This window comes from Nelusetta ayraudi, unplaced genomic scaffold (genome assembly GCF_046127955.1).
Source record: "Nelusetta ayraudi isolate G7.1 ecotype Tasmania unplaced genomic scaffold, CSIRO-AGI_Nayr_v1 ptg000048l, whole genome shotgun sequence".
NCBI lineage: Eukaryota > Metazoa > Chordata > Actinopteri > Tetraodontiformes > Monacanthidae > Nelusetta > Nelusetta ayraudi.
The window spans coordinates 10798077-10825615 of NW_027466098.1; the positions used below are offsets into that span (position 1 = coordinate 10798077).

General features: G+C 40.4%; 6 protein-coding genes across 6 annotated transcripts; all 6 read left to right on the forward strand.

Annotated features, from left to right (window-relative positions):
• The first annotated feature begins 211 nt into the window (after window positions 1-211).
• Window positions 212-1876, forward strand: LOC142895028 (extracellular calcium-sensing receptor-like). The gene is made up of 4 exons (XM_076035754.1): window positions 212-254; window positions 491-718; window positions 789-902; window positions 978-1876. Exons 1-4 carry the CDS (start codon window positions 212-214, stop codon window positions 1874-1876), a joined length of 1284 nt encoding a protein of 427 aa, XP_075891869.1.
• A 534-nt stretch (window positions 1877-2410) lies between these two features.
• On the forward strand, window positions 2411-7193 carry LOC142894969 (extracellular calcium-sensing receptor-like). The gene is made up of 8 exons (XM_076035696.1): window positions 2411-2606; window positions 3210-3504; window positions 3588-3877; window positions 4319-4614; window positions 4737-4942; window positions 5719-5940; window positions 6036-6159; window positions 6295-7193. The coding sequence occupies exons 1-8, from the start codon at window positions 2500-2502 to the stop codon at window positions 7191-7193; spliced, it is 2439 nt and encodes an 812-aa protein (XP_075891811.1). The 5' UTR covers window positions 2411-2499.
• Window positions 7194-7835: 642 nt separating this feature from the next.
• LOC142894970 (extracellular calcium-sensing receptor-like) lies at window positions 7836-12639 on the forward strand. The gene is made up of 8 exons (XM_076035697.1): window positions 7836-8017; window positions 8240-8534; window positions 8612-8901; window positions 9368-9663; window positions 9786-9991; window positions 10708-10929; window positions 11021-11144; window positions 11212-12639. Exons 1-8 carry the CDS (start codon window positions 7839-7841, stop codon window positions 12108-12110), a joined length of 2511 nt encoding a protein of 836 aa, XP_075891812.1. The 5' UTR covers window positions 7836-7838; the 3' UTR covers window positions 12111-12639.
• A 75-nt stretch (window positions 12640-12714) lies between these two features.
• Window positions 12715-17074, forward strand: LOC142894971 (extracellular calcium-sensing receptor-like). The gene is made up of 8 exons (XM_076035698.1): window positions 12715-12879; window positions 13161-13455; window positions 13534-13823; window positions 14262-14557; window positions 14676-14881; window positions 15675-15896; window positions 15985-16108; window positions 16176-17074. Exons 1-8 carry the CDS (start codon window positions 12773-12775, stop codon window positions 17072-17074), a joined length of 2439 nt encoding a protein of 812 aa, XP_075891813.1. The 5' UTR covers window positions 12715-12772.
• Window positions 17075-17721: 647 nt separating this feature from the next.
• Window positions 17722-22153, forward strand: LOC142894973 (extracellular calcium-sensing receptor-like). The gene is made up of 8 exons (XM_076035699.1): window positions 17722-17828; window positions 18123-18417; window positions 18512-18801; window positions 19214-19509; window positions 19628-19833; window positions 20627-20848; window positions 20937-21060; window positions 21128-22153. The coding sequence occupies exons 1-8, from the start codon at window positions 17722-17724 to the stop codon at window positions 22024-22026; spliced, it is 2439 nt and encodes an 812-aa protein (XP_075891814.1). The 3' UTR covers window positions 22027-22153.
• Window positions 22154-22712: 559 nt separating this feature from the next.
• LOC142894975 (extracellular calcium-sensing receptor-like) lies at window positions 22713-27263 on the forward strand. The gene is made up of 8 exons (XM_076035701.1): window positions 22713-22819; window positions 23069-23363; window positions 23442-23731; window positions 24204-24499; window positions 25007-25206; window positions 25824-26045; window positions 26137-26260; window positions 26365-27263. Exons 1-8 carry the CDS (start codon window positions 22713-22715, stop codon window positions 27261-27263), a joined length of 2433 nt encoding a protein of 810 aa, XP_075891816.1.
• The last annotated feature ends 276 nt before the right edge of the window (window positions 27264-27539 follow it).

The window sequence follows — 27539 nt, forward strand, 5'->3', positions numbered from 1 at the left end:
TATAGAGTTAATGATGAGTCTGATTTTGTGTTTGCTGAACTCTCCGCTCGCCACGAATGTTCCTGGAACTCATGATACGGGTGACAGAGCGGATGGTTTTTCCCTAAATTGTGAGCTTCAGGTTTCAGCCCGAGTCCCAGCATTTTCAATGGATGGAGACTACATAATTGGAGGAGTTTTCTCAATACACTTCAAAAAAAGGAAATTAACCATGAATACACAACCAGGCCTGGACCATCAAGGTGTAAAGGGAGGTCAGTGAAAAGAAAGAGATTGACAAAATACGATTGCATTTGATTTAATTATTTAACGTTCCATCATATGTTGCCATTGCCATTGCCAGGAACTCATTGAAAATGAAAATGTTTTATTTTTTTTTTCATGTCGTCTTTTGCTTCAATTGTGAAAAAATATCACAAATGTTTCCTGAAACTCTGTCATGGAAATCCATGAGAAGTATATTTGCGACTATCCTAATATTTTGTCCCAGTTCTGACTCAGCTGAAGAAAGTAAATTTTACCCAGAATGGTCATGATGTGTCATTTGATGTCAATGGAGATCCTGTGGCCAGGTATGAGCTTGTTAACTGGCAAAAAGAAGAGAGTGGCACCGTTGAGATGGTGGCTGTAGGGCTCTACGATGCCTCACTGCCAGAGGGCCAAGAGTTCCATATCCACAGGAACATCACCTGGATGGATGGAAGCACAAACGTAAGATGAAAAAATGATGTTTTATTATTTAAAATAGACTTGAAAGGCATTAAGCACAATGAATGTTTCCTTTTCTAATTCTATGTGCAACAGCTGTTCTCCAGGAACTCGGAAAATGCTGCAGAAAGGAAAACCCACCTGCTGTTATGATTGTATACAGTGTCCAGAAGGGGAGATTAGCAATGTTACAGGTGCTTATTTTTATGTATTATTCATAATTACAATGTCACATGTGGATTAAAGAAATACATTTTCTACCTTTTCATATTCCCCTGACTGTGTTCCATGCCCTGAGGAGTTCTGGCCAAATACACAAAGAGACACTTGTCTCCCAAAGCCTGTTGAGTATCTCTCCTTCCACGAGGTCTTGGGAATCATCTTGGCAGCATTCTCAGTTGGTGGTGCCTGCCTGGCCATTGGAACAGCAGCAGTGTTCTTCCGCCATAGAAACTCTCCTATTGTCAGAGCCAACAACTCTGAGCTGAGCTTCCTGCTTCTCTTCTCCCTCACTTTGTGTTTCTTGTGTTCGCTGACCTTCATTGGAGCTCCGTCCCAGTGGTCCTGCATGCTGCGTCACACAGCGTTCGGCATCACCTTCGTCCTCTGCATCTCTTGTGTTCTGGGAAAAACAATAGTTGTGCTCATGGCTTTCAGAGCAACACTTCCTGGCAATAATGTCATGAAATGGTTTGGGCCTCCACAGCAAAGGATTACAGTTGTGTCCTTCACATCTATACAAGTGTTCATTTGTACACTTTGGTTGGTTCTCAGTCGCCCTTTTCCAAAGAAAAATCTGACCATATATAAGAAGAGAATCATTCTGGAGTGTGCATTAGGCTCAGCTATTGGGTTCTGGGCCGTTCTGGGCTACATTGGCCTGCTAGCTGTGTTTTGCTTGGTCTTGGCAGTCCTGGCTCGGAAACTCCCAGATAATTTTAATGAAGCCAAGTTCATCACCTTCAGCATGCTGATATTCTGTGCTGTGTGGATCACATTTATCCCAGCGTATGTCAGCTCTCCTGGAAAATTTACTGTGGCTGTGGAGATCTTTGCCATTTTGGCCTCCAGTTATGGGCTAATACTTTGCATATTTGCTCCCAAGTTCCTCATTGTAGTGTTGAAGCCAGAGAGGAATACGAAGAAACGTTTAATGAACAAAATTTAGTTACATGATGTCAAGTTTGGAAATAATATACAGAATAGTGAAATTGCATATAGATTTTTATCCCAGTGTGTGTGTGTGTGGGTGTGTGTGTGCATGCATGTTTGTTAACACACACACACCAACACACACACACACACTAGGATAAAAATATTTCATATACATATCATATATATATGAATAAAATTAATAAAAATCTCCTTTTCCCACTTGTCCTTTTCACCAACCACATAAAATTGTAATCTAAATGCAGAGAGAAGGAATGAAAATGTGAATAAGTTACTGTTAAACTTTCCACATATCCCTCCAACTTCTCTTTTTTCTCATTATTCATTAAGCTGATGAGCTCATGATTCCATGAGGTAAACCTCTCTGAAAATCTATATAAACTGTAGTACCCTTTGCCCACAGGCAGTTGAAGGATGGCGTTCTCTGTTGTCTTCATAGAGTTAATGATGTGTCTGATCGTGTGTACGCTGAACCGTCTTCCCCCCACAAATGTTCCTGGGACTCAATTGACACAGCAGGGAGGGCAAGAAGAAGAAAGAGCTGCTACGGGTGACAGAGAAGATGGTTTTTCTCTGAAATGTGAGCGACAGGGTTCAGCGCGTCAACCTGCATTTTCAATGGATGGAGACTACATAATAGGAGGAGTTTTCTCAATCCACAACTACATAGAGGAGGTGAATCATGAATACACCGCCAGGCCTGAACCACCACGGTGCACAGGGAGGTCAGTGAAAGAAAGTGATTATCAAAGTAAGATTAGAATGCAATTTAATTGATACATTGACATTCTAAAATGTATTGGGGTGACTTTGGCTCAGAAGGTAGAGGTTGTCCAATGACTGAAAGATTGGTGGATAAAATTGCGCACCACTCCAGTCTGTCATTGTGTCCTTGGGCAAGACACTTAACCCACATTGCCTTGTGTGAATGTAAGTGGATGTTGGGTGGTGGTCGGAGGGGCTATTTCATGCAGATTCGCTGCCATGCTTCCGTCAGTGTGCCCCATGGCACTTGTGGCTACACACACAACCACCAGTGTGACTGTGGTGTGACTGAATGATGGGTTCAGTTGTAAAGCGCATTGGGTATCTTGAAAAGCGCTATAGAAATTCACACCATTAATATTGCTAAACTACAGTGCTTAATTTAAACCTTGCAAAATTAATTTTGAATTCTGTTGATTTTTATTTACTGTAAGATTTTTAATATTTAAAAAAATATTTGAAGTATTATTTCTGGGTTGTTTCTTCCTTAAAATACAGTCGAAATATGGAAGTATAGCTTGTGAATTCAAATTAATTGTATCTATATTGTAAACTGCTTTCAGACTCTTCCCATTTCAGCTTCGCCACTCTCATGCAATGGTCTTTGCCATAGAAGAGATTAACAACAGTACGGAGCTTCTCCCAGGAGTCACACTCGGTTATCAGATCCATGACTCGTGTTCCACAGTGCCTCTTGCCGTGCAAATGGCCTTCCAGCTACTGAATGGACGTGATCCAGTGTTTCACACCAGTGACAACTGTTCACAGTCCGGTGGAGTGGTGGCTATCGTCGGCGAGACCAGATCCACTCTATCCATCAGCATGTCACGAGTCATGGGATCCTTCAACATTCCACTTGTAAATACATTTTTTTTTTTTTTCTCAAGCATTTGAACTATTTTATGTCCTTTCACATGTAAAATTTGCATTGTGTCTTTCAGGTGAGCCACCTTGCCACTTGTGCTTGCCTGTCTGATAAGCAGCAGCATCCAACCTTCTTCAGAACCATCCCCAGTGACCGTTTTCAGGCTGATGCACTGGCCAAACTGGTCAAACACTTTGGCTGGACCTGGATTGGTGCAATACATTCAGATTCAGACTATGGCAATAATGGCATGGCTTCCTTCCTGAAGGCAGCCAAGAAGGAGGGGATCTGTGTGGAATACACTGAGTCTTTCTACCGGGCCAACCCTCAAAGCAGAATCAAGAGAGTAGCTGATGTAATTCGCAGGTGCCGTTCCCATTACCCTGTTGGTTTTTAGTTTATTGTTTTTTGTTTTTTTCTGCTGAGAGCTATTTGATTATTTGAATCTATGCAAAGCTACATTTTTTAAATTCCTGTAGCTTGACTTTTATTGTGTCTTCAGCTAATCCAAGTCAAATATTTCTTTCTCAGACTGCTTGATCCCTTCAGACATGACTCAGGAGGAATTCCTCTTTCCTGTATTTTCAAACTGAATAAGCGGAATACCCCGATTTTATTGTGTATTTGATATATATCTTAACAAGAACATTTTTACTTTGAATATGTATTTATATCTGTTTAACTACATCACTTCTGTGCAATGAAGTTTAAAAAAAATGTACTATGAATATGCTTTGAGTTTATTATTTTCTCTGCTAAATTTATTTTTTTCACGAACACGCAACATATTTCTTTATCTTTCTGTAGATCGACAGCAAAAGTTGTCATTGCATTTGCAACCCCCGGAGACGTTAAAATCCTCTTTGAGGAGCTGTCGCGTGAACCATCACCACCCCGCCAGTGGATCGGCAGTGAGGCTTGGGTGGTCTATCAAGACTTGCTGCAGTTCAACTTCTGTGCTGGAGCCATAGGATTCAGTATTCAGAGATCTGTCATCCCTGGTCTGAGAGAATTCCTGCTGGATCTCTCTCCATCTAAAGTTGCAGCCTCTCCAGTGCTCACTGAGTTCTGGGAGGATTTGTTCAACTGCAAGCTGGGAAAAGGTGAGGAAATTATCTTGATTGTAGGAACACAATTTCTGTACCTGAGTTGAATGGTTGATGTTATAAGAAAAGCAAAATGAAGCCAATAAAAACATCAAATTTGCATCTCTTTGTATTTTCAGCCTCAGCCCCAGAGGAGCATGTATGTGATGGATCTGAAGACATCAAGACTCTTCAGATCCAATACGCTGGCACATCCCAATATAGAGTTACTACTATGGTGTACAAGGCTGTGTATGCAATAGCACATGCTATTCATAATGCCATTTGTCAAAAAACAAATTCCACAACTCAGTGCGACAAATCCATTAAACTAAAGCCTGTACAGGTAAGTCAAAATAAATCCAAATTTTGGAATTAATGCTATGTCTTTAAACAGCAAATACATTGTGATGCCACACTATGTAGTTCCTTGTCTCATGGCACTCAAAAAGTTACATTTTAGTCTTATAATGCAAGTCTCATGACAATTGTGCATTTTCTGGGTGGTGAGAAATTAAAGAAAAAAAAGATTTCTAAGCACAAATGACAGAGGAGGGTTTCCAGAAACAAAAAGAATAATAAAGGATTTGAAAACTGCCTGAATTATATCTACAAGATGTGCAGTAAAATGGAAGGGGACACCTTCAGTTCTGGTTCACAAAGACATCAATCTTGGCTGATGTAAACCATAATTTAAAGTGTGAATCTATGTTCTGGGTACCATCAGGGTAAAGATACAATCTGTCAGTACGCAGAAAAGATGGGGTGAAACAGGCCATACATTCCTGCTTTTATCTGATTGGTAGACTGTGGTAGTTTTTGCAGTTGTTGTTTACTGTTGCAATTGCTTCAAGTTTTGTTTCTTGTTTTTTACACTGCTGACTGCAAACACGAGTGGATATCAGTCACCCTCTACCCTTGAATTAAGCTTGCGCAAAATTCACAACATCCACCTCCATGTACCTTTGAACAACCTGATGAACTGTTTTGGTGATTTAAGAAACTCAATGAAAATTAAAATATTTTTGTTTTTCATGTTGTTGCACTTGTGTTTCCTGAAAATCTGTCATGGGAATTCATGAGAAGTATAATCTTTGCGACTATCCTAATCTTTTGTCCCAGGTTCTGACTCAGCTGAAGAAAGTTAATTTTACCCAGAATGGTCATGATGTGTCCTTTGATGTAAATGGAGATCCTGTGGCCAGGTATGAGCTTGTTAACTGGCAAAAAGGAGAGAGTGGCACCATTAAGCTGGTGGCTGTAGGGCTCTACGATGCCTCAATGCCAGAGGGCCAAGAGTTCCATATCCACAGGAACATCACCTGGATGGATGGAAGTACAAACGTATGAAAAATGAAAAAATGATGTTTTATGATTTAAAATAGACTTGAAAGGCATTAAGCACAATGAATGTTTCTGTTTCTAATTCTGCGTGCCAGGATCCTGTGTCAGTGTGCAGCAACAGCTGTCCTCCAGGAACTCGGAAAATGCTGCAGGAAGGAAAACCCACCTGCTGTTATGACTGTATACAATGTCCAGAAGGAGAGATTAGCAGTGTTATAGGTACCTGTTGAATTTATTGTCATAACTACAGGATGATATGCTTCTTCTTCTTCTTCTTAGAGCTTTTGCTAAGACTTGGGGGGCGTCCCATCCATGCGCGTTCGCGATAACGAAATACTTTGTCTGCCTTTGCAGATTCCCCTGACTGTCTTCCATGCCCTGAGGAGTTCTGGCCAAATGCACAAAGAGACACTTGTCTCCCAAAGCCTGTTGAGTATCTCTCCTTCCACGAGGTCTTGGGAATCATCTTGGCAGCATTCTCAGTTGGTGGTGCCTGCCTGGCCATTGGAACAGCAGCAGTGTTCTTCCATCATAGAAACTCTCCTATTGTCAGAGCCAACAACTCTGAGCTGAGCTTCCTGCTTCTCTTCTCCCTCACTTTGTGTTTCTTGTGTTCGCTGACCTTCATTGGAGCTCCGTCCCAGTGGTCCTGCATGCTGCGTCACACAGCGTTCGGCATCACCTTCGTCCTCTGCATCTCTTGTGTTCTGGGAAAAACAATAGTTGTGCTGATGGCCTTCAGATCAACACTTCCTGGCAGGAATGTCATGAAGTGGTTTGGTCCTCCACAGCAGAGGATTACAGTTGTGTCCTTCACATCTATACAAGTGTTAATTTGTACACTTTGGTTGGTTCTCAGTCCCCCTTTTCCAAAGAAAAATCTGACCACATATAAGAAGATAATCATTCTGGAGTGTGCATTAGGCTCAGCTATTGGGTTCTGGGCTGTGCTGGGCTACATTGGCCTACTAGCTGTGTTTTGCTTGGTCTTGGCAGTCCTGGCTCGGAAACTCCCAGATAATTTTAATGAAGCCAAGTTCATCACCTTCAGCATGCTGATATTCTGTGCTGTGTGGGTCACATTTATCCCAGCGTATGTCAGCTCTCCTGGAAAATTTACTGTGGCTGTGGAGATCTTTGCCATTTTGGCCTCCAGTTATGGGCTAATGCTCTGCGTATTTGCTCCCAAGTGCTTCATTATAGTTTTGAAGCCAGAGAGGAATACTAAGAAACATTTAATGAACAGAAATTAGTTAATTAGTGTAAACTTTAGAAATTACATGCATATGATTTCTATATGATATTATGATATTGCACATTTTCTTTTATCTCAAAGGTACACAGGAAGTGTATGTATACATTCATATATGTATATATATGTATATATATATATATATATATATATATATATATATATATATATATATATATATATATATATATATATATATGTATATACACATGAATGTATTTAAATGATTTAAGGATTATAAACACGCTTTAGTCTGAAAATTTTGATCAAATATAAAAACAAAACCTCCTTTACCCAATTGTCTCTTTTACTAACCACACCAAAATGTAATGCAACATAGAGGGAGAAGGAATACAAACATGAATTTATCACTCATAAAGACTTGGGAACGTACCTATCAAACATGTCTCTTTTGTTTCTCATTATTAAACTGATTAGCTCATGATTCCATGAGGTAAACCTCTCTGAAAATCTATATAAACTGTAGTACCCTTTGCTCACAGGCAGTTGAAGGATGGCGTTCTCTGGTGTTTTTATATACTTAATGGTGTGTCTGACTGTCTGTACGCTGAAAAGTCTGCCCACCACAAATTTTCCTGGGACTGAAGTGACACAGCAGGGAGGGCGAGAAGAGGAAAGAGCTGCTATGGGTGACAGAGCAGATGGTTTTTCTCTGAAATGTGAGCTTCAGGGCTCAGCGCGTGAACCTGCATTTTCAATGAAAGGAGACTACATAATTGGAGGAGTTTTCTCAATCCACTTCTACATGGAGGAAGTGAATCATGAATATACCAAAAAGCCTGAACCATCACGGTGCACAGGGAGGTCAGTGAAAGAAAGAGACTGACAAAATAAGATGACGTTATTTAATTAATAGAATGCACTAAAATGTAATGCCATATTGCAATGCTTGATATAAACTTTGAAAATATATTTCAATCGAGTTGAAAATGTGTATCAGTTGAAAAAAAAGTATTGTTGAAATGTGGACATGTATCTTATGAATTTGAATACAAAGTAATTACATTGTAACTTGCTTGTGATCAGAATTTACTCCCGTCAGCTTCGACTGTCGCATGCAATGGTCTTTGCCATAGAAGAGATTAACAACAGTACGGAGCTTCTCCCAGGAGTCACACTCGGTTTTCAGATCCATGACTCGTGTGCCACAGTGCCTCTTGCCGTGCAAATGACCTTCCAGCTACTGAATGGTCGCGACCCAGTGTTTCACACCAGTGACAACTGTTCACAGTCTGGTGCAGTGGTGGCTATCGTTGGCGAGGCCAATTCTACTCCAACTATCAGCATGTCACGAGTCATGGGCTCCTACAACGTCCCACTTGTAAATACACTCAATTTTCCAAGTAATGGAACTAATATATTTCCTGTCACATGTAAAATATGCATTGTGTCTTTCAGGTGAGCCACTTTGCCACTTGTGCTTGCCTGTCTGATAAACAGCAGCATCCAACCTTCTTCAGAACCATCCCCAGTGATCAGTTTCAGGCTGATGCACTGGTCAAACTGGTCAAACACTTTGGCTGGACCTGGATCGGTGCAATACATTCAGATTCAGACTATGGCAATAATGGCATGGCTTCCTTCCTGAAGGCAGCCAAGAAGGAGGGGATCTGTGTGGAATACACTGAGTCTTTCTACCGGACCAACCCTCAGAGCAGAATCAAGAGATTAGCTAATGTAATCCGCAGGTGTGGTTACCATTACTCTTTTTTGTTGTATGATTTGCTGCTCAGAGCTATTACATTATTAGAATTCCTACCAAGCTAATCATGTTTGTTTTTTGTTTTTTAAATCAAAATAATTTGACTTTTATTTTGCCTTCAGCGAATCAATGTTAAACATTTCTTCGCCAAACTGCTTAATCATTGATACATGACTCAGGATTCATTTCATCTTAATGTCTTTGAAAACTGGTTGAGCGGGATACCCTTAATGAATGCATTTTGTATGTATTTGCTTGTGTTTTTATTGTGTATTTTAATGTATCTTAACACAGACTACTTTGTTTTTCATCTTTAGTTAAATTTGTTTATCTACAGCCCATCAGTTTAATGAGGCTGTTTTAAATGTACTCTGAATATTATTTGATAGCATTAATTAATTTCTTCCCTCTTTTGTCATAATAACACAATGTATACCTTAAACTTTATGCAGTTCGACAGCAAAAGTTATCGTTGCATTTGTAGCCCCTGGAGACATTAAAATCCTCTTTGAGGAGCTGTCGCGTGAACCATCCCCACCCCGCCAGTGGATCGGCAGCGAGGGCTGGGTTGCCAACCAAGACTTGCTGCAGTTCAACTTCTGTGCTGGAGCCATAGGATTCGGTATTCAGAGATCTGTCATCCCTGGTCTGAGAGAATTCCTGCTGGATCTCTCTCCATCTAAAGTTGCAGCCTCTCCAGTGCTCACTGAGTTCTGGGAGGATTTGTTCAACTGCAAGCTGGGAAAAGGTGAGGAAATTATCTTGATTGGAGGAAAACAATTGCTGTACCTGAGTTGAATGGTTGATGTTATAAGATAAGGAAAATGAAGGCAATAAAAACATTAAATTTGCATATCTTTGTATTTTCAGCCTCAGCCCCAGAGGAGCATGTATGCGATGGATCTGAAGACATCAAGGCTCTTCAGATCCAATACGCTGGTACATCCCAATATAGAGTTACTACTATGGTGTACAAGGCCGTGTATGCAATAGCACATGCTATTCATAATGCCATTTGTCTAAAAACAAATTCCACAACTCAGTGTGACAAATCCATCAAGCTGAAGCCTAAACAGGTAAGTCAAAAATAAATCCAAATGTCGTATTCATTGTTGTGTGTTTTAAAAGAACATACTTTGTGACTGCAGATTTTGTAGTTCCTTGCCACATCACAAACAAGTTGAATATATAGGTCACATGATGTTGGTCTCAAGACATGTGTCATCTCTTGGTAGTAAGAGATTTAAAAGATTCAAGAAGAAAAAGGAATTAAAGGTTTGGGCCACGATTCCTCAACATAAAAGAGAGAGGAGGGTTTCCAGAAGCAGAAAGAATAATAAAGCATTTATAAACAGCCAACAGGATATTTTCAAAGTGTTCAATAAAATTGAATGAGACACCATAAGGTCTGGTGCTTGAAGACATCAGTCTTGGATGGTGCAAACTGTAGTAGTCCTTGCAGTTGTTGCTCACTGTCGGAATTGTTTCTGTTATTTATTTTTTTTCACTGCTGACAGGAAAAAAAAAATTGGATAGCAAATTCACCCTTGACTCTTGAAAGAATCTGTTGAAATAAGATGACGCAAATTCACAACAGCCACCTCCATATACCTCTAAATAATCTGATCAACATGTTCTTGGCGCACTAGCTACTGCACTCATTGAAGATGTAATCATTTTCATGATTGTCTTTTAATTCCATTTTGAAAAGATCACTTGAGTTTCCTGTAAATCTGTCATGGGAATCTATTAGAATTATAGTTCTTGCTGCTGTCTTAATCTCTTGTCCCAGCTTCTGACTCAGCTGAAGAAAGTCAATTTTACCCAGAATGGTCATGACGTTTCATTTGATGTAAATGGAGATCCTGTGGCCAGGTATGAGCTTGTTAACTGGAAGAAAAGTGAGAGTGGCACCATTGAGCTGGTGGCTGTAGGGCTGTATGATGCCTCACAGCCAGAGGGCCAAGAGTTTCATCTTCACAGGAACATCACCTGGATGGATGGAAGTACACAGGTCAGAAAAAGAGACTGAGTTGCATTATTTAAAATAGATTTGAAAGATACAAAACAACCTGAATGATTCCATTTCTAATTCTACGTGGCAGTTTCCTGTGTCAGTGTGCAGCAACAGCTGTTCTCCAGGAACTAGGAAAATGCTGCAGAAAGGAAAACCCACCTGCTGTTATGACTGTATACAGTGTCCAGAAGGGGAGATTAGCAATGTTACAGGTACTTGTTGTGATTTATTCTTCATAATCACAATGTCACATGTGAAATACTTTGTATGCCTTTTCAGATTCCCCTGACTGTGTTCCATGCCCTGAGGAGTTCTGGCCAAATGCACAAAGAGACACTTGTCTCCCAAAGCCTGTTGAGTATCTCTCCTTCCACGAGGTCCTGGGAATCATCTTGGCAGCATTCTCAGTTGGTGGTGCCTGCCTGGCCATTGGAACAGCAGCAGTGTTCTTCCGCCATAGAAACTCTCCTATTGTCAGAGCCAACAACTCTGAGCTGAGCTTCCTGCTTCTCTTCTCCCTCACTTTGTGTTTCTTGTGTTCGCTGACCTTCATTGGAGCTCCGTCCCAGTGGTCCTGCATGCTGCGACACACAGCGTTCGGCATCACCTTCGTCCTCTGCATCTCTTGTGTTCTGGGAAAAACAATAGTTGTGCTCATGGCCTTCAGAGCAACACTTCCTGGCAGTAATGTCATGAAGTGGTTTGGTCCTCCACAGCAGAGGATTACAGTTGTGTCCTTCACATCTATACAAGTGTTAATTTGCACACTTTGGTTGGTTCTCAGTCCCCCTTTTCCAAAGACAAATCTGACCATTTATAAGAGGAGAATCATTCTGGAGTGTGCATTAGGCTCAGCTATTGGGTTCTGGGCCGTTCTGGGCTACATTGGCCTGCTAGCTGTGTTTTGCTTGGTCTTGGCAGTTCTGGCTCGGAAACTCCCAGATAATTTTAACGAGGCCAAGTTCATCACCTTCAGCATGCTGATATTCTGTGCTGTGTGGGTCACATTTATCCCAGCGTATGTCAGCTCTCCTGGAAAATTTACTGTGGCTGTGGAGATCTTTGCCATTTTGGCCTCTAGTTTTGGGCTAATGCTCTGCATATTTGTTCCAAAGTGCTTCATTATAGTGTTGAAGCCAGAGAGGAATACTAAGAAACAATTGATGAACAAAAATTAGTTAAATGGTGTCAAATTTAGAAATGACATGCATATGGTTTCTATATGATATTGAACATAGGCTTTGATCTCAAAGTTAACGCTGGAAAATGTTAGAGTTAGAGCTTTTAAAAGAAATGTGTGTGTGTGCGTGTGTGTGTGTGTTTATATATCAGTAATGGTTTAAGAGCATTCCAGGATCTTTAAAGATTATATACACGCTTTAGTCAGAAAATATTAATAAAATTTAAAAACAAAACCTCCTTTGCTCAATTGTCTTTTTCACCAACCACACCAAAATGTAATGCAAATAGAGGGAGAAGGAATACAAACATGAATTAGTCACTCATAAAAACTTGGGAACGTGTCCATCAAACATGTCTCGTTTGTTTCTCATTATTCATTAAGCTGATGAGTTCATGATTCCATGAGGTAAACCTCTCTGAAAATCTATATAAACTGTAGTACTCTTTTGCCACAGGCAGTTGAAGGATGGCGTTCTCTGTTGTCTTTAAAGAGTTAATGGTGTGTCTGATTGTGTGTACGCTGAACCGTCTGCCCGCCACAAATGTTCCTGGGATTCAAGTGACACGAGAAGAGGAAAGAGCTGCTACCGGTGACAGAGCAGATGGTTTTTCTCTGAAATGTGAGCGACAGGGCTCAGCGCGTCAACCTGCATTTTCAATGAATGGAGACTACATAATTGGAGGAGTTTTCTCAATCCACACTTACACAGAGGAGGTGACTCATGAATACACCGCCAAGCCTGAACCATCACGGTGCACAGGGAGGTCAGTAAAAGAAAGCGATGAATAAAAAAAGGTTATATGTGATTTAATTAATAAATTAATGTTCTCAAATGTATTGCTGAACTACAATGCTTTATTCAAACCTTGCAAATTCAATTTAGCATTCATTTGGATTCTGTTTTTACTTTTAAGATTATTAATATTTGAAGTTTTTTTTGTGATTTCAGAAGGTTTTTTTTTTTCTTGAAATGTAGTCAAAATATGGAAGTATGGCTTGTGACTTTATATCAATTTTATTTATATTGTAAACTGCTTTCAAACAGACTCTTCCCCTATCAGCTTCGCCACTCTCATGCAATGGTCTTTGCCATAGAAGAGATTAACAACAGTACGGAGCTTCTCCCAGGAGTCACACTTGGTTATCAGATCCATGACTCGTGTGCCACAGTGCCTCTTGCCGTGCAAATGGCCTTCCAGCTACTGAATGGACGTGATCCAGTGTTTCACACCAGTGACCATTGTTCACAGTCTGGTGCAGTGGTGGCTATCATCGGAGAGTCCGGATCCACTCCATCCATCAGCATGTCACGTGTCATTGGATCCTTCAACATTCCACTTGTAAATACATTCATTTTTTTCAAGTAATCAAAATGTTATATGTCCTTTCACATGTAAAATATGCATTGTGTCTTTCAGGTGAGCCACTTTGCCACTTGTGCTTGCCTGTCTGATAAGCAGCAGCATCCAACCTTCTTCAGAACCATCCCCAGTGACCAGTTTCAGGCTGATGCACTGGCCAAACTGGTCAAACACTTTGGCTGGACCTGGATCGGTGCAATACATTCAGATTCAGACTATGGCAATAATGGCATGGCTTCCTTCCTGAAGGCAGCCAAGAAGGAGGGGATCTGTGTGGAATATTCTGAGTCTTTCTACCGGACCAACCCTCGAAGCAGAATCAAGAGAGTAGCTGATGTAATTCGCAGGTGTGGTTACCATTACCCTGTTGGTTTTTAGTTTTTTTGTGTTTTTGCTGATGAGAGTTATTATATTATTAGAATCCCTGCCAAGCTACATTTTTTAAATGCCTGTATTTTGACTTTTATTGTGTCTTAAGCTAATCCAAGTCAAATATTTCTTTCTCAGATGGCTTGATCCCTTAAAACAATGACTCAGGATCCACTTCTTCTTATTGGATTTTAATACTGAATAAGCAGAATACCCTGTTTTTATTGTGTATATAAATACATATCTTAACAAGGACGTTTTCATTTTGAATTTGTATTTATATATGTTAAACGACAGCGCTTCAGTCATAAGCTGTTTTAAGTGTACTATGAATATACTTTGTTCGAATTTATTAATTTCTCTGTTAAATAAATTTTTTTCACAATAATGCAACATGTTTCTTCAACTTTCTGTAGATCGACAGCAACAGTTATCGTTGCATTTGCATCCCCTGGAGACATTAAAATCCTGTTTTTGGAGCTGTCGCGTGAACGATCACCATCCCGCCAGTGGATCGGCAGCGAGGGCTGGGTTGCCAACCAGGACTTGCTGCAGTTCAACTTCTGTGCTGGAGCCATAGGATTCAGTATTCAGAGATCTGTCATCCCTGGTCTGAGAGAATTCCTGCTGGATCTCTCTCCATCTAAAGTTGCAGCCTCTCCAGTGCTCACTGAGTTCTGGGAGGATTTGTTCAACTGCAAGCTGGGAAAAGGTGAGGAAATTATCTTGATTGGAGGTAAAAAAAAATTCTGGACCTGAATCTAATGTTACAAGATAAGGAAAATGAACCCAATCAAGATACCAAAAGTTGAATCTTCCTGTATTTTCAGCCTCAACCCCAGAAGAGCGTGTATGTGATGGATCTGAAGACATGGAGGCTCTTCAGATCCTGCACACTGGTACATCCCAGTTTAGAATTACTACTATGGTGTACAATGCCGCATATGCAGTAGCACATGCTATACATAATGCCATTTGTCAAAAAACTAATTCCACAACTCAGTGCGACAAATCCATTAAACTAAAGCCTAAAGAGGTAAGTCAAAATTAATCTGAATTTTGCAATTAATGTTACGTGTTTAAACAGAAAATACATTGTGATCTCACATTTTGTAGTTCCTTGCCTCATGGCACACACAAATGTACAATGTTAGTCATATAATGCAAGTCTTATGACAATTGTGTGTTTTCTGGTTTGTAAGAAATTGAAAAAGAAAAAGAGGAAAATAATTTAATCTTTTCACCAAGATTTCCAAACACAATTGGAAGAGGGTTTTCAGAAAAGAAAAGAATAATAAAGGATTTGAAAACCAGGGGGAAAAAAATATATATATCTACAAGGTGTGCAGTTAAATGGAAGGGGACACCATACGTTCTGGTCCATGAAGACATCAATCTTGGCTGATCTAAGCCATCATTTATAGTGTGAATCTATGTTCTGGGCACCGTCAGTACGCAGAGCTTATGGGGTGAAACAGGCCATACATTCCTGCTTTTATCAGATTGGTAGACTGTGGTAGTTTTTGCAGTTGTTGTTTACTGTTTTAATTGCCTCATATTTTTTACACTGCTGACTGCAAACACGAGTGAATAACAGTCACCCTCTGTGCTTGAAATAAGCTTGTGCAAAATTCACAACATCCACCTCCATGTACTTTTGAACAACCTGATGAACTGTTTTTGTGCATTAAGGAACTCATTGAAAATGATTCTTTTTCATGTTGTCTGTTGTCTTTATTTTTCAAAATATCACTTTTGTTTCCTGAAAATCTGTGACTGAAATCCACGAGAAATATAATTTTTGCTGCTTTCTAACATTGTTGTCCCAGGTTCTGACTCAGCTGAAAAAAGTCAATTTTACCCAGAATGGTCAAGATGTGTCATTTGATGTAAATGGAGATCCTGTGGCCAGGTATGAGCTTGTTAACTGGCAAAAAGTTGGGAGTGGCACCATTGAGCTGGTGGCTGTAGGGCTCTACGATGCCTCAATGCCAGAGGGCCAAGAATTCCGTATACACAGGAACATCACCTGGATGGATGGAAGCACAAACGTAAGATGAAAAAACTCTGTTGCATTATTTAAAATACACTTGAAAGACATTAAACACAATGAACTCTCTTTCTAATTCTATGTGGCAGGTTCCTGTGTCAGTGTGCAGCAACAGCTGTCCTTCAGGAACTAGGAAAATGCTGCAGAAAGGAAAACCCACCTGCTGTTTTGACTGTATACAGTGTCCAGAAGGGGAGATTAGCAATGTTACAGGTACCTGTTGTGATTTATTCTTCATAATCACAATTTCACATGTGAAATACTTTCTCTGCCTTTTCAGATTCCCCTGACTGTCTTCCATGCCCTGAGGAGTTCTGGCCAAATACACAAAGAGACACTTGTCTCCCAAAGCCTGTTGAGTATCTCTCCTTCCACGAGGTCCTGGGAATCATCTTGGCAGCATTCTCAGTTGGTGGTGCCTGCCTGGCCATTGGAACAGCAGCAGTGTTCTTCCATCATAGAAACTCTCCTATTGTCAGAGCCAACAACTCTGAGCTGAGCTTCCTGCTTCTCTTCTCCCTCACTTTGTGTTTCTTGTGTTCACTGACCTTCATTGGAGCTCCGTCCCAGTGGTCCTGCATGCTGCGACACACAGCGTTCGGCATCACCTTCGTCCTCTGCATCTCTTGTGTTCTGGGAAAAACAATAGTTGTGCTGATGGCCTTCAGATCAACACTTCCTGGCAGTAATGTCATGAAGTGGTTTGGTCCTCCACAGCAGAGGATTACAGTTGTGTCCTTCACATCTATACAAGTGTTCATTTGTACACTTTGGTTGGTTCTCAGTCCCCCTTTTCCAAAGAAAAATCTGACTATATATAAGAAGAGAATCATTCTGGAGTGTGCATTAGGCTCAGCTATTGGGTTCTGGGCCGTTCTGGGCTACATTGGCCTACTAGCTGTGTTTTGCTTGGTCTTGGCAGTTCTGGCTCGGAAACTCCCAGATAATTTTAATGAAGCCAAGTTCATCACCTTCAGCATGCTGATATTCTGTGCTGTGTGGATCACATTCATTCCAGCGTATGTCAGCTCTCCTGGAAAATTTACTGTGGCTGTGGAGATCTTTGCCATTTTGGCCTCCACTTATGGGCTAATACTCTGCATATTTGCTCCCAAGTGCTTCATTATAGTGTTGAGGCCAGAGAGGAATACGAAGAAATATTTAATGAACAAAAATTAGTTAGACTATGTCAGGTTTGGAAACAATGTGCATATAGTCCCAAGAAATAATATTGCACATCTGCTTTTATCTCAAAGTTAACCCTGGAAAGTGTTAGTGGTAGAGGGTTGGAGACATATTGTTTGAAAACAAGTATATATAATGTGTTTAAAACAAATAAAAGATCTTTAAAGAATATATTCAAGTCTGTGAAAAATGAATACAAATGTAAAAACAAAAACCTCCTTTGCCTTTTTCACCAATCAACCACAACAAATTGTAATGCAAATAAAGGGAGAAGGAATAAAAACACGAATAAGTTAGTGATGAAAGCTTGTGAACGTACCCATCAAACATGTTTTTTCTCATTACTCATTAAGCTGATGAGCTGATGACTCCATGAGGAAAACCTCTCTAAAAATCTATATAAACTGCAGTGCCCTTTGCCCACCGACAGTTGAAGGATGGCTTTCTCTGTTGTCTTCATTGAGTTATTGATGTGTCTGACTGTGTGTACGCTGAACTCTCTGTTCGCCACAAATGTTCCTGGGACTCAAGTGACACAGCAGGGAAGGCGAGAAGAGGAAAGAGCTGCTACAGGTGACAGAGCGGATGGTTTTTCTCTGAAATGTGAGCGACAGGGTTCAGCCAGAGTCCCGGCATTTTCGATGAATGGAGACTACATAATTGGAGGAGTTTTATCAATACACTTCTACATAGAGGAGGTGAATCATGAATACACCACCAGGCCTGAACCAACAAGGTGTACAGGGAGGTCAGTGAAAAGAGATTGACAAAATACGTTTGCATGTGATTTAATTATTTAACGTTCCAAAATATGTTGCTCGATAACAATAATTTATTAATTAATTTAGAACTTGCACATATATTTTGATAGATTTGAAGTATTAATTTGTTTGACTATTTATTACTTTTAATATTAGCTATTATTGAATTATTATGGCTGAATTCCAATGTTGTCTTTTTTTTAAGATATAATAAAAAATGTGGAAGTGTACCTTGTCAATTTAAATTGACTGTAATTATATTGTAACTTGCTTGTGAACAGAATTTATCCCAGTCAGCTTCGCCACTCACATGCAATGGTCTTTGCCATAGAAGAGATTAACAACAGTACGGAGCTTCTCCCAGGAGTCACACTCGGTTATCAGATTCATGACTCGTGTGCTGCAGTGCCTCTTGCCGTGCAAATGGCCTTCCAGCTACTGAATGGTCGCGACCCAGTGTTTCACACCAGTGACAACTGTTCACAGTCTGGTGCAGTGGTGGCTCTCGTCGGCGACTCCAGCTCCACTCCATCCATCAGCATGTCACGTGTCATTGGATCGTTCAACGTTCCACTTGTAAATACACTGATTTTGTTGAGTAATTGAACTGAACTTTTACCAGCCCTAACATATTTCCTGTCACATGTAAAATTTGCATTGTGTCTTTCAGGTTAGCCACTTTGCCACTTGCGCCTGCCTGTCTGATAAGCAGCAGCATCCAACCTTTTTCAGAACCATCCCCAGTGATCAGTTTCAGGCTGATGCACTGGCCAAACTGGTCAAACACTTTGGCTGGACCTGGATCGGTGCAATACATTCAGATTCAGACTATGGCAATAATGGCATGGCTTCCTTTCTGAAGGCAGCCAAGAAGGTGGGGATCTGTGTGGAATACACTGAGTCTTTCTACCGGACCAACCCACACAGCAGGATCAAGAGAATAGCTGACATAATCCGCAGGTGTCATTACGATCTCTGTTCTGTTTTGTTTTTTTCATTTTTTGCTAATACTCTTGCATTATTGAATTCCCTGTCAAGCTTTTATTATTTTAAATTCCTGTAAATTAATTTTTATTGTGCCTTCAGCTCTTCCATATTAAGTATTTCTTGCTCACAGGATTTTTTTCATCTTAAACATGTCTCAGGATCCATTTTTCTAACTCTCTTTGAAAAATGGTTGAGTGGGATGCCCTGTTTTCATTGTGTCTTTCAATATAACTAAATAAGGACAGTTTTATTTGTATATTTATTTATTGCTGTTTAACTATAACACTTCAGTCTAATGAGGCTGTTTTAAATTGGCTATGAATATACTTTGAGTTTAGGATTTTTATCCCTCTTTTTTTTTTATGGGAATGCAAACTTTCTGCAGATCGACAGCAACTGTTATCATTGTATTTGCAACCTCTGGAGACATTAAAATCCTCCTTGAGGAGCTGTCGCGTGAACCATCACCACCACGCCAGTGGATCGGCAGCGAGGGCTGGGTTGCCAACCAGGACATGCTGCAGTTCAACTTCTGTGCTGGAGCCATAGGATTCAGTATTCAGAGATCTGTCATCCCTGGTCTGAGAGAATTCCTGCTGGATCTCTCTCCGTCTAAAGTTGCAGCCTCTCCCGTGCTCACTGAGTTCTGGGAGGATTTGTTCAACTGCAAGCTGGGAAAAGGTGAGGAAATTATCTTGATTGGAGGTAAAAAAAAATTCTGGACCTGAATCTAATGTTACAAGATAAGGAAAATGAACCCAATCAAGATACCAAAAGTTGAATCTTCCTGTATTTTCAGCCTCAACCCCAGAAGAGCGTGTATGTGATGGATCTGAAGACATGGAGGCTCTTCAGATCCTGCACACTGGTACATCCCAGTTTAGAATTACTACTATGGTGTACAATGCCGCATATGCAGTAGCACATGCTATACATAATGCCATTTGTCAAAAAACTAATTCCACAACTCAGTGCGACAAATCCATTAAACTAAAGCCTAAAGAGGTAAGTCAAAATTAATCTGAATTTTGCAATTAATGTTACATGTTTAAACAGAAAATACATTGTGATCTCACATTTTGTAGTTCCTTGCCTCATGGCACACACAAATGTACAATGTTAGTCATATAATGCAAGTCTTATGACAATTGTGTGTTTTCTGGTTTGTAAGAAATTGAAAAAGAAAAAGAGGAAAATAATTTAATCTTTTCACCAAGATTTCCAAACACAATTGGAAGAGGGTTTTCAGAAAAGAAAAGAATAATAAAGGATTTGAAAACCGGGGGGAAAAAAATATATATATCTACAAGGTGTGCAGTTAAATGGAAGGGGACACCATACGTTCTGGTCCATGAAGACATCAATCTTGGCTGATCTAAGCCATCATTTATAGTGTGAATCTATGTTCTGGGCACCGTCAGTACGCAGAGCTTATGGGGTGAAACAGGCCATACATTCCTGCTTTTATCAGATTGGTAGACTGTGGTAGTTTTTGCAGTTGTTGTTTACTGTTTTAATTGCCTCATATTTTTTACACTGCTGACTGCAAACACGAGTGAATAACAGTCACCCTCTGTGCTTGAAATAAGCTTGTGCAAAATTCACAACATCCACCTCCATGTACTTTTGAACAACCTGATGAACTGTTTTTGTGCATTAAGGAACTCATTGAAAATGATTCTTTTTCATGTTGTCTGTTGTCTTTACTTTTCAAAATATCACTTTTGTTTCCTGAAAATCTGTGACTGAAATCCACGAGAAGTATAATTTTTGCTGCTTTCTAACATTGTTGTCCCAGGTTCTGACTCAGCTGAAAAAAGTCAATTTTACCCAGAATGGTCAAGATGTGTCATTTGATGTAAATGGAGATCCTGTGGCCAGGTATGAGCTTGTTAACTGGCAAAAAGTAGGGAGTGGCACCATTGAGCTGGTGGCTGTAGGGCTCTATGATGCCTCAATGCCAGAGGGCCGAGAATTCCGTATACACAGGAACATCACCTGGATGGATGGAAGCACAAACGTAAGATGAAAAAACTCTGTTGCATTATTTAAAATACACTTGAAAGACATTAAACACAATGAACTCTCTTTCTAATTCTATGTGGCAGGTTCCTGTGTCAGTGTGCAGCAACAGCTGTCCTCCAGGAACTAGGAAAATGCTGCAGAAAGGAAAACCCACCTGCTGTTTTGACTGTATACAGTGTCCAGAAGGGGAGATTAGCAATGTTACAGGTACCTGTTGTGATTTATTCTTCATAATCACAATTTCACATGTGAAATACTTTCTCTGCCTTTTCAGATTCCCCTGACTGTGTTCCATGCCCTGAGGAGTTCTGGCCAAATGCACAAAGAGACACTTGTCTCCCAAAGCCTGTTGAGTATCTCTCCTTCCACGAGGTCTTGGGAATCATCTTGGCAGCATTCTCAGTTGGTGGTGCCTGCCTGGCCATTGGAACAGCAGCAGTGTTCTTCCATCATAGAAACTCTCCTATTGTCAGAGCCAACAACTCTGAGCTGAGCTTCCTGCTTCTCTTCTCCCTCACTTTGTGTTTCTTGTGTTCGCTGACCTTCATTGGAGCTCCGTCCCAGTGGTCCTGCATGCTGCGTCACACAGCGTTCGGCATCACCTTCGTCCTCTGCATCTCTTGTGTTCTGGGAAAAACAATAGTTGTGCTGATGGCCTTCAGAGCAACACTTCCTGGCAGTAATGTCATGAAGTGGTTTGGTCCTCCACAGCAGAGGATTACAGTTGTGTCCTTCACATCTATACAAGTGTTCATTTGTACACTTTGGTTGGTTCTCAGTCCCCCTTTTCCAAAGAAAAATCTGACTATATATAAGAAGAAAATCATTCTGGAGTGTGCATTAGGCTCAGCTATTGGGTTCTGGGCCGTTCTGGGCTACATTGGCCTGCTAGCTCTGTTTTGCTTGGTCTTGGCAGTCCTGGCTCGGAAACTCCCAGATAATTTTAATGAAGCCAAGTTCATCACCTTCAGCATGCTGATATTCTGTGCTGTGTGGATCACATTTATCCCAGCGTATGTCAGCTCTCCTGGAAAATTTACTGTGGCTGTGGAGATCTTTGCCATTTTGGCCTCCACTTATGGGCTAATACTCTGCATATTTGCTCCCAAGTGCTTCATTATAGTGTTGAGGCCAGAGAGGAATACTAAGAAACATTTAATGAACAAAACTTAGTTAAATAGTGTCAACTTTAGAAATGACATGCATATGATTTCTATATGATATTATTATACTGCACATGTGCTTTTATCTCAAAGTTAATGAAAGTGTTCGAGTTACAGGGTTAGAGAAATGACAATTGTACATATATATATATATATATATATATATATATATATATGTGGTTGTATATGGTTTAGGGATTATAATAGAAACAAGTTTTGGCCTGAAAATATTAATAAAATTGAAAAACAAAACCTCTTTTTCCCCCAATAAATTTGACCTTTTATGAATCACACCAAAATGTAATGCAACATAGAGGGAGAAGGAATACAAACATGAATTTGTCACTAATAAAGACTTGGGAATGTACCTATCAAACATGTCTCTTTTGTTTCTCATTATTTGTTAAACTGATGAGCTCATGATTCCATGAGGTACACCTCTCCGAAAATCTATATAAACTGTCGTACCCTTTGCTCACAGGCAGTTGAAGGATGGCGTTCTCTGTTGTCTTCATAGAGTTAATGATGTGTCTGATTGTGTGTACGCTGAACTGTCTGCCTTCCACAAATGTTCCTGGGACTCAACTGACACATCACGGAGGGCGAAAAGAGGAAAGAGCTGCAATGGGTGACAGAGCAGATGGTTTTTCTCTGAAATGTGAGCTTCAGGGCTCAGCGCGTCAACCTGCATTTTCAATGAATGGAGACTACATAATTGGAGGAGTTTTCTCAATACACACCTACATAGAGGAGGTGAATCATGAATATACCAAAAGGCCTGAACCATCAAAGTGCAAAGGAAGGTCAGTGAAAAGAAAGAGATTAACAAAATAAGATGGCGTTATTTAATCAATACAATGCTCTAAAATGTTATGCTTTTTTGCAATGTTTGATATAAACCTTGACAATATATTTCAATGGAGTTGAACATATGTATCAGTTGACTTTTAATTAATTTCTGAATACTTATTACTAAAGTGTTATCTCTGCATAGCTTTCTCAAAAAAATTCTAATACAATGTAATGACATTACATAACTTGCTTGTGAACAGAATTTACTCCCGTCAACTTCGCCACTCTCATGCAATGGTCTTTGCCATAGAAGAGATTAACAACAGTACGGAGCTTCTCCCAGGAGTCACACTCGGTTATCAGATCCATGACTCGTGTGCCACAGTGCCTCTTGCCGTGCAAATGGCCTTCCAGCTACTGAATGGACGTGATCCAGTGTTTCACACCAGTGACAATTGTTCACAGTCTGGTGCAGTGGTGGCTATCGTCGGCGAGTCCAATTCTACTCCATCTATGAGCATGTCACGAGTCATTGGATCCTACAATGTCCCACTTGTAAATACTCTTTTTTTTTTCAAGTCATGGAACTAATATTTTTCCTGTCACATGTAAAATTTGCTTTTCCCCTGTCAGGTGAGCCACTTTGCCACTTGTGCTTGCCTGTCTGATAAGCAGCAGCATCCAACCTTCTTCAGAACCATCCCCAGTGATCAATTTCAGGCTGATGCACTAGCAAAGCTGGTCAAACACTTTGGCTGGACCTGGATCGGTGCAATACATTCAGATTCAGACTATGGCAATAATGGCATGGCTTCCTTCCTGAAGGCAGCCAAGAAGGTGGGGATCTGTGTGGAATACACTGAGTCTTTCTACCGGACCAACCCTCAGAGCAGAATCAAGAGAGTCGCTGATGTAATTCGCAGGTGTGGTTACCATTACCCTGTTTCATGTTATTGTTTTTTTCTGTTTGTTTGATTTGCTGCTCAGAGCTATTACATTATTAGAATCACTGCCAAGCTCTTTTTTCTTTAAATCAAAAATAATTAGCCATTTATTGTGCCTTAAGGTAATCAATGTTAAACATTTCTTAGCCAGAATTCTTGATTATTTAAACATGACTCAGGATCCATTTCTTATTAATGGCTTTGAAAACTGGTTGGGCAGGATTTCCTGAATGAATGCAATTTTTCTGTATTTGCTTGGGTTTTTAGTGTGTATCTTAATATATCTTAAGACAGACAATTCTTTTTTCATATTTATTTATAGTTGTTTTTCTACAGCACTTCAGTTTAATGAGGCTGTTTAAAATGTTCTATGAATATAATTTGATTGCATTAATGCATTTCTTCCTTCTTTTGTCATGGTAATGCAAAGTGTACCTTAAATTTTCTGCAGATCGACCGCAAAAGTTATCATTGCATTTGTAGCCTCTGGAGACATTAAAATCCTCTTTTTGGAGCTGTCGCGTGAACCATCCCCACCCCGCCAGTGGATCGGCAGCGAGGGCTGGGTTGCCGACCAGGACATGCTGCAGTTCAACTTCTGTGCTGGTGCCATAGGATTCGGTATTCAGAGATCTGTCATCCCTGGTCTGAGAGAATTCCTGCTGGATCTCTCTCCATCTAAAGTTGCAGCCTCTCCAGTACTCACTGAGTTCTGGGAGGATTTGTTCAACTGCAAGCTGGGAAAAGGTGAGGAAATTATCTTGATTGGAGGAAAACAACTTCCATATATGAATTTCAATGATCAGCCTCATACGTCATCATCCACCACCTCCCAGGGTCCGGGTCGCAGGGGCAGTTTCAATAACAAGGAAGCCCAAATTTCCCTCTCCCCAGCCATTTTCACTAGCTCTTCTAGGGGCATTCCAAGGTGTTCCCAGTCCAGCCAGCAGACATCGGCCATCCAATGTGGCCTTGGTCATCCCCAGGGCCTCCCCCTGGTTTGGCACGCCTGAAAAATGTCTCCATTGAGGCTCCCAGAGGCATCCTAACCACATGCCCCAGCCACCTCAACTGGTTCCTCTCAATGCGGAGGAGCAGTGGCTTGACTCCAAGCTTCTCCCAGTGCAAATATCATCCCAGTCATTTCGCACTCTGTTGTGAAATACTTCCCTTAATTGCAGGATGTATTAGTAAAGAAAAAATAAAGGCAACAAAAATATCAAAAGTGGCATCTCTCTGTATTTTCAACCTCAGCCCCAAAGGAGCGTGCATGCAATGGATCTGAAGACATGGGGGCTCTTCAGATCCGATACACTGGCACATCCCAGTTCAGAGGCACTACCATGGTTTACAAGGCTGTGTATGCAATAGCACATGCTATTCATAATTCCATTTGTCAAAAAACAAATTTCACAATTCAGTGCAACCAATCCCTTAAGCTAAAACCTAAACAGGTAAGTCAAACACAAATTCAAAGGACTTGCTACATAACACACACAATTCAAAAATGTTGGTCACATGATGTCCAATGACATATAGGCAGTCTCTAACTGGTGAGACATTAAAAACGAAATTTCAAGTAGAAGAGAAAATAAAGTTTTTGCACAAATGACAAAAGATAGTTTCCGGAAGCAGAAAGGAAAAATGCAGCTCAATGAACAGCCAGCAGTGTGCAGTAAAATTGAAGGGGACGCTAGAAGGTCTGGTTCCTGAAGACATCAGTTTTGAATGTTCAAAGCCATCATTTGCAATGTAACTATGTTCATGGCAGCATTAGGGTAAATACATAATATTTTACTACAAAGAGCTAATTGGTTGAAATAGGCCATTTATTCCAGCTGTTATCAGCTTTGAATATGCTGGTACAAATTCACAACATCCACCTCTATGTACCTTTAAATAACCAGATGGACTGTTTGTGGTGGAATGAGGCACTCAATGACAAGTTAAATGTAGTCATTTTCATCTTTCTCTTTTACTTGCATTTTGAAAATATATTTTAAGCTTTCTCTCAATCTGCCATGGAAATCAATGAAAAGAATAATTTTTGCTGCTTTCTAACATGTCCCAGGTTCTGACTCAGCTGAAGAAAGTCAGTTTTACCCAAAATGGTCATGATGTGTCATTTGATGTAAATGGAGATCCTGTGGCCAGGTATGAGCTTGTTAACTGGCAAAAAGGAGAGAGTGGCACCATTGAGCTGGTGGCTGTAGGGCTCTATGATGCCTCACTGCCAGAGGGCCAAGAGTTCCATATCCACAGGAACATCACCTGGATGGATGGAAGCACAAACGTAAGACGAAAAAACTCTGATGCATTATTTAAAATAGACTTGAAAGATATTAAACACAATGAATGTTTCTGTTTCTAATTCTACGTGGCAGGTTCCTGTGTCAGTGTGCAGCAACAGCTGTCCTCCAGGAACTAGGAAAATGCTGCAGAAAGGAAAACCCACCTGCTGTTTTGACTGTATACAATGTCCAGAAGGGGAGATTAGCAATGTTACAGGCACTTGTTGTTATATCTTCTTCAGAACAACTATACCACAATCATGATAACTAAATCCATGAAATAATAATAATAATAATAATAATAATAAAATATATTTTCAGATTCCCCTGACTGTCTTCCATGCCCTGAGGAGTTCTGGCCAAATGCACAAAGAGACACTTGTCTCCTAAAGCCTGTTGAGTATCTCTCCTTCCATGAGGTCCTGGGAATCATCTTGGCAGCATTCTCAGTTGGTGGTGCCTGCCTGGCCATTGGAACAGCAGCAGTGTTCTTCCATCATAGAAACTCTCCTATTGTCAGAGCCAACAACTCTGAGCTGAGCTTCCTGCTTCTCTTCTCCCTCACTTTGTGTTTCTTGTGTTCGCTGACCTTCATTGGAGCTCCGTCGCAGTGGTCCTGCATGCTGCGACACACAGCGTTCGGCATCACCTTCGTCCTCTGCATCTCTTGTGTTCTGGGAAAAACAATAGTTGTGCTGATGGCTTTCAGAGCAACACTTCCTGGCAGTAATGTCATGAAATGGTTTGGTCCTCCACAGCAGAGGATTACAGTTGTGTCCTTCACATCTATACAAGTGTTAATTTGTACACTTTGGTTGGTTCTCAGTCCCCCTTTTCCAAAGAAAAATCTGACCATAAATAGGAAGAAAATCATTCTGGAGTGTGCATTAGGCTCAGCTATTGGGTTCTGGGCCGTTCTGGGCTACATTGGCCTGCTATCTGTGTTTTGCTTGGTCTTGGCAGTTCTGGCTCGGAAACTCCCAGATAATTTTAATGAAGCCAAGTTCATCACCTTCAGCATGCTGATCTTCTGTGCTGTGTGGATCACATTTATCCCAGCGTATGTCAGCTCTCCTGGAAAATTTACTGTGGCTGTGGAGATCTTTGCCATTTTGGCCTCCAGTTTTGGGCTAATACTCTGCATATTTGCTCCCAAGTGCTTCATTATAGTATTGAGGCCAGAGAGGAATACGAGGAAATATTTAATGAACAAAAATTAGTTAGACTATGTCAGGTTTGGAAACAATGTGCATATAGTCCCAAGAAATAATATTGCACATCTGCTTTTATCTCAAAGTTAACCCTGGAAAGTGTTAGTGGTAGAGGGTTGGAGACATATTGTTTGAAAACAAGTATATATAATGTGTTTAAAACAAATAAAAGATTTTTAAAGAATATATTCAAGTCTGTGGAAAATGAATACAAATGTAAAAACAAAAACCTCCTTTGCCTTTTTCACCAATCAACCACAACAAATTGTAATGCAAATAAAGGGA

Excerpts from the sequence above, each read along its gene's own strand:
- LOC142895028 (XM_076035754.1), top strand. The coding sequence starts at position 212 with ATGAATACACAACCAGGCCTGGACCATCAAGGTGTAAAGGGAG. Across the intron at positions 255-490 it reads CCATCAAGGTGTAAAGGGAG|TTCTGACTCAGCTGAAGAAA; the intron begins GTCAGTGAAAAG and ends ATTTTGTCCCAG. Across the intron at positions 903-977 it reads GGAGATTAGCAATGTTACAG|ATTCCCCTGACTGTGTTCCA; the intron begins GTGCTTATTTTT and ends CTACCTTTTCAT.
- LOC142894969 (XM_076035696.1), top strand. The coding sequence starts at position 2,500 with ATGGATGGAGACTACATAATAGGAGGAGTTTTCTCAATCCACAACTAC. Across the intron at positions 3,505-3,587 it reads GATCCTTCAACATTCCACTT|GTGAGCCACCTTGCCACTTG; the intron begins GTAAATACATTT and ends TGTGTCTTTCAG. Across the intron at positions 4,943-5,718 it reads TTAAACTAAAGCCTGTACAG|GTTCTGACTCAGCTGAAGAA; the intron begins GTAAGTCAAAAT and ends CTTTTGTCCCAG.
- LOC142894970 (XM_076035697.1), top strand. The coding sequence starts at position 7,839 with ATGGGTGACAGAGCAGATGGTTTTTCTCTGAAATGTGAGCTTCAGGGC. Across the intron at positions 8,018-8,239 it reads CCATCACGGTGCACAGGGAG|AATTTACTCCCGTCAGCTTC; the intron begins GTCAGTGAAAGA and ends GCTTGTGATCAG. Across the intron at positions 10,930-11,020 it reads GGATGGATGGAAGTACACAG|TTTCCTGTGTCAGTGTGCAG; the intron begins GTCAGAAAAAGA and ends TCTACGTGGCAG.
- LOC142894971 (XM_076035698.1), top strand. The coding sequence starts at position 12,773 with ATGAATGGAGACTACATAATTGGAGGAGTTTTCTCAATCCACACTTAC. Across the intron at positions 14,558-14,675 it reads CAACTGCAAGCTGGGAAAAG|CCTCAACCCCAGAAGAGCGT; the intron begins GTGAGGAAATTA and ends CTGTATTTTCAG. Across the intron at positions 16,109-16,175 it reads GGAGATTAGCAATGTTACAG|ATTCCCCTGACTGTCTTCCA; the intron begins GTACCTGTTGTG and ends CTGCCTTTTCAG.
- LOC142894973 (XM_076035699.1), top strand. The coding sequence starts at position 17,722 with ATGAATGGAGACTACATAATTGGAGGAGTTTTATCAATACACTTCTAC. Across the intron at positions 18,802-19,213 it reads ATAGCTGACATAATCCGCAG|ATCGACAGCAACTGTTATCA; the intron begins GTGTCATTACGA and ends AACTTTCTGCAG. Across the intron at positions 20,849-20,936 it reads GGATGGATGGAAGCACAAAC|GTTCCTGTGTCAGTGTGCAG; the intron begins GTAAGATGAAAA and ends TCTATGTGGCAG.
- LOC142894975 (XM_076035701.1), top strand. The coding sequence starts at position 22,713 with ATGAATGGAGACTACATAATTGGAGGAGTTTTCTCAATACACACCTAC. Across the intron at positions 23,732-24,203 it reads GTCGCTGATGTAATTCGCAG|ATCGACCGCAAAAGTTATCA; the intron begins GTGTGGTTACCA and ends AATTTTCTGCAG. Across the intron at positions 24,500-25,006 it reads CAACTGCAAGCTGGGAAAAG|CCCCAAAGGAGCGTGCATGC; the intron begins GTGAGGAAATTA and ends TTTCAACCTCAG.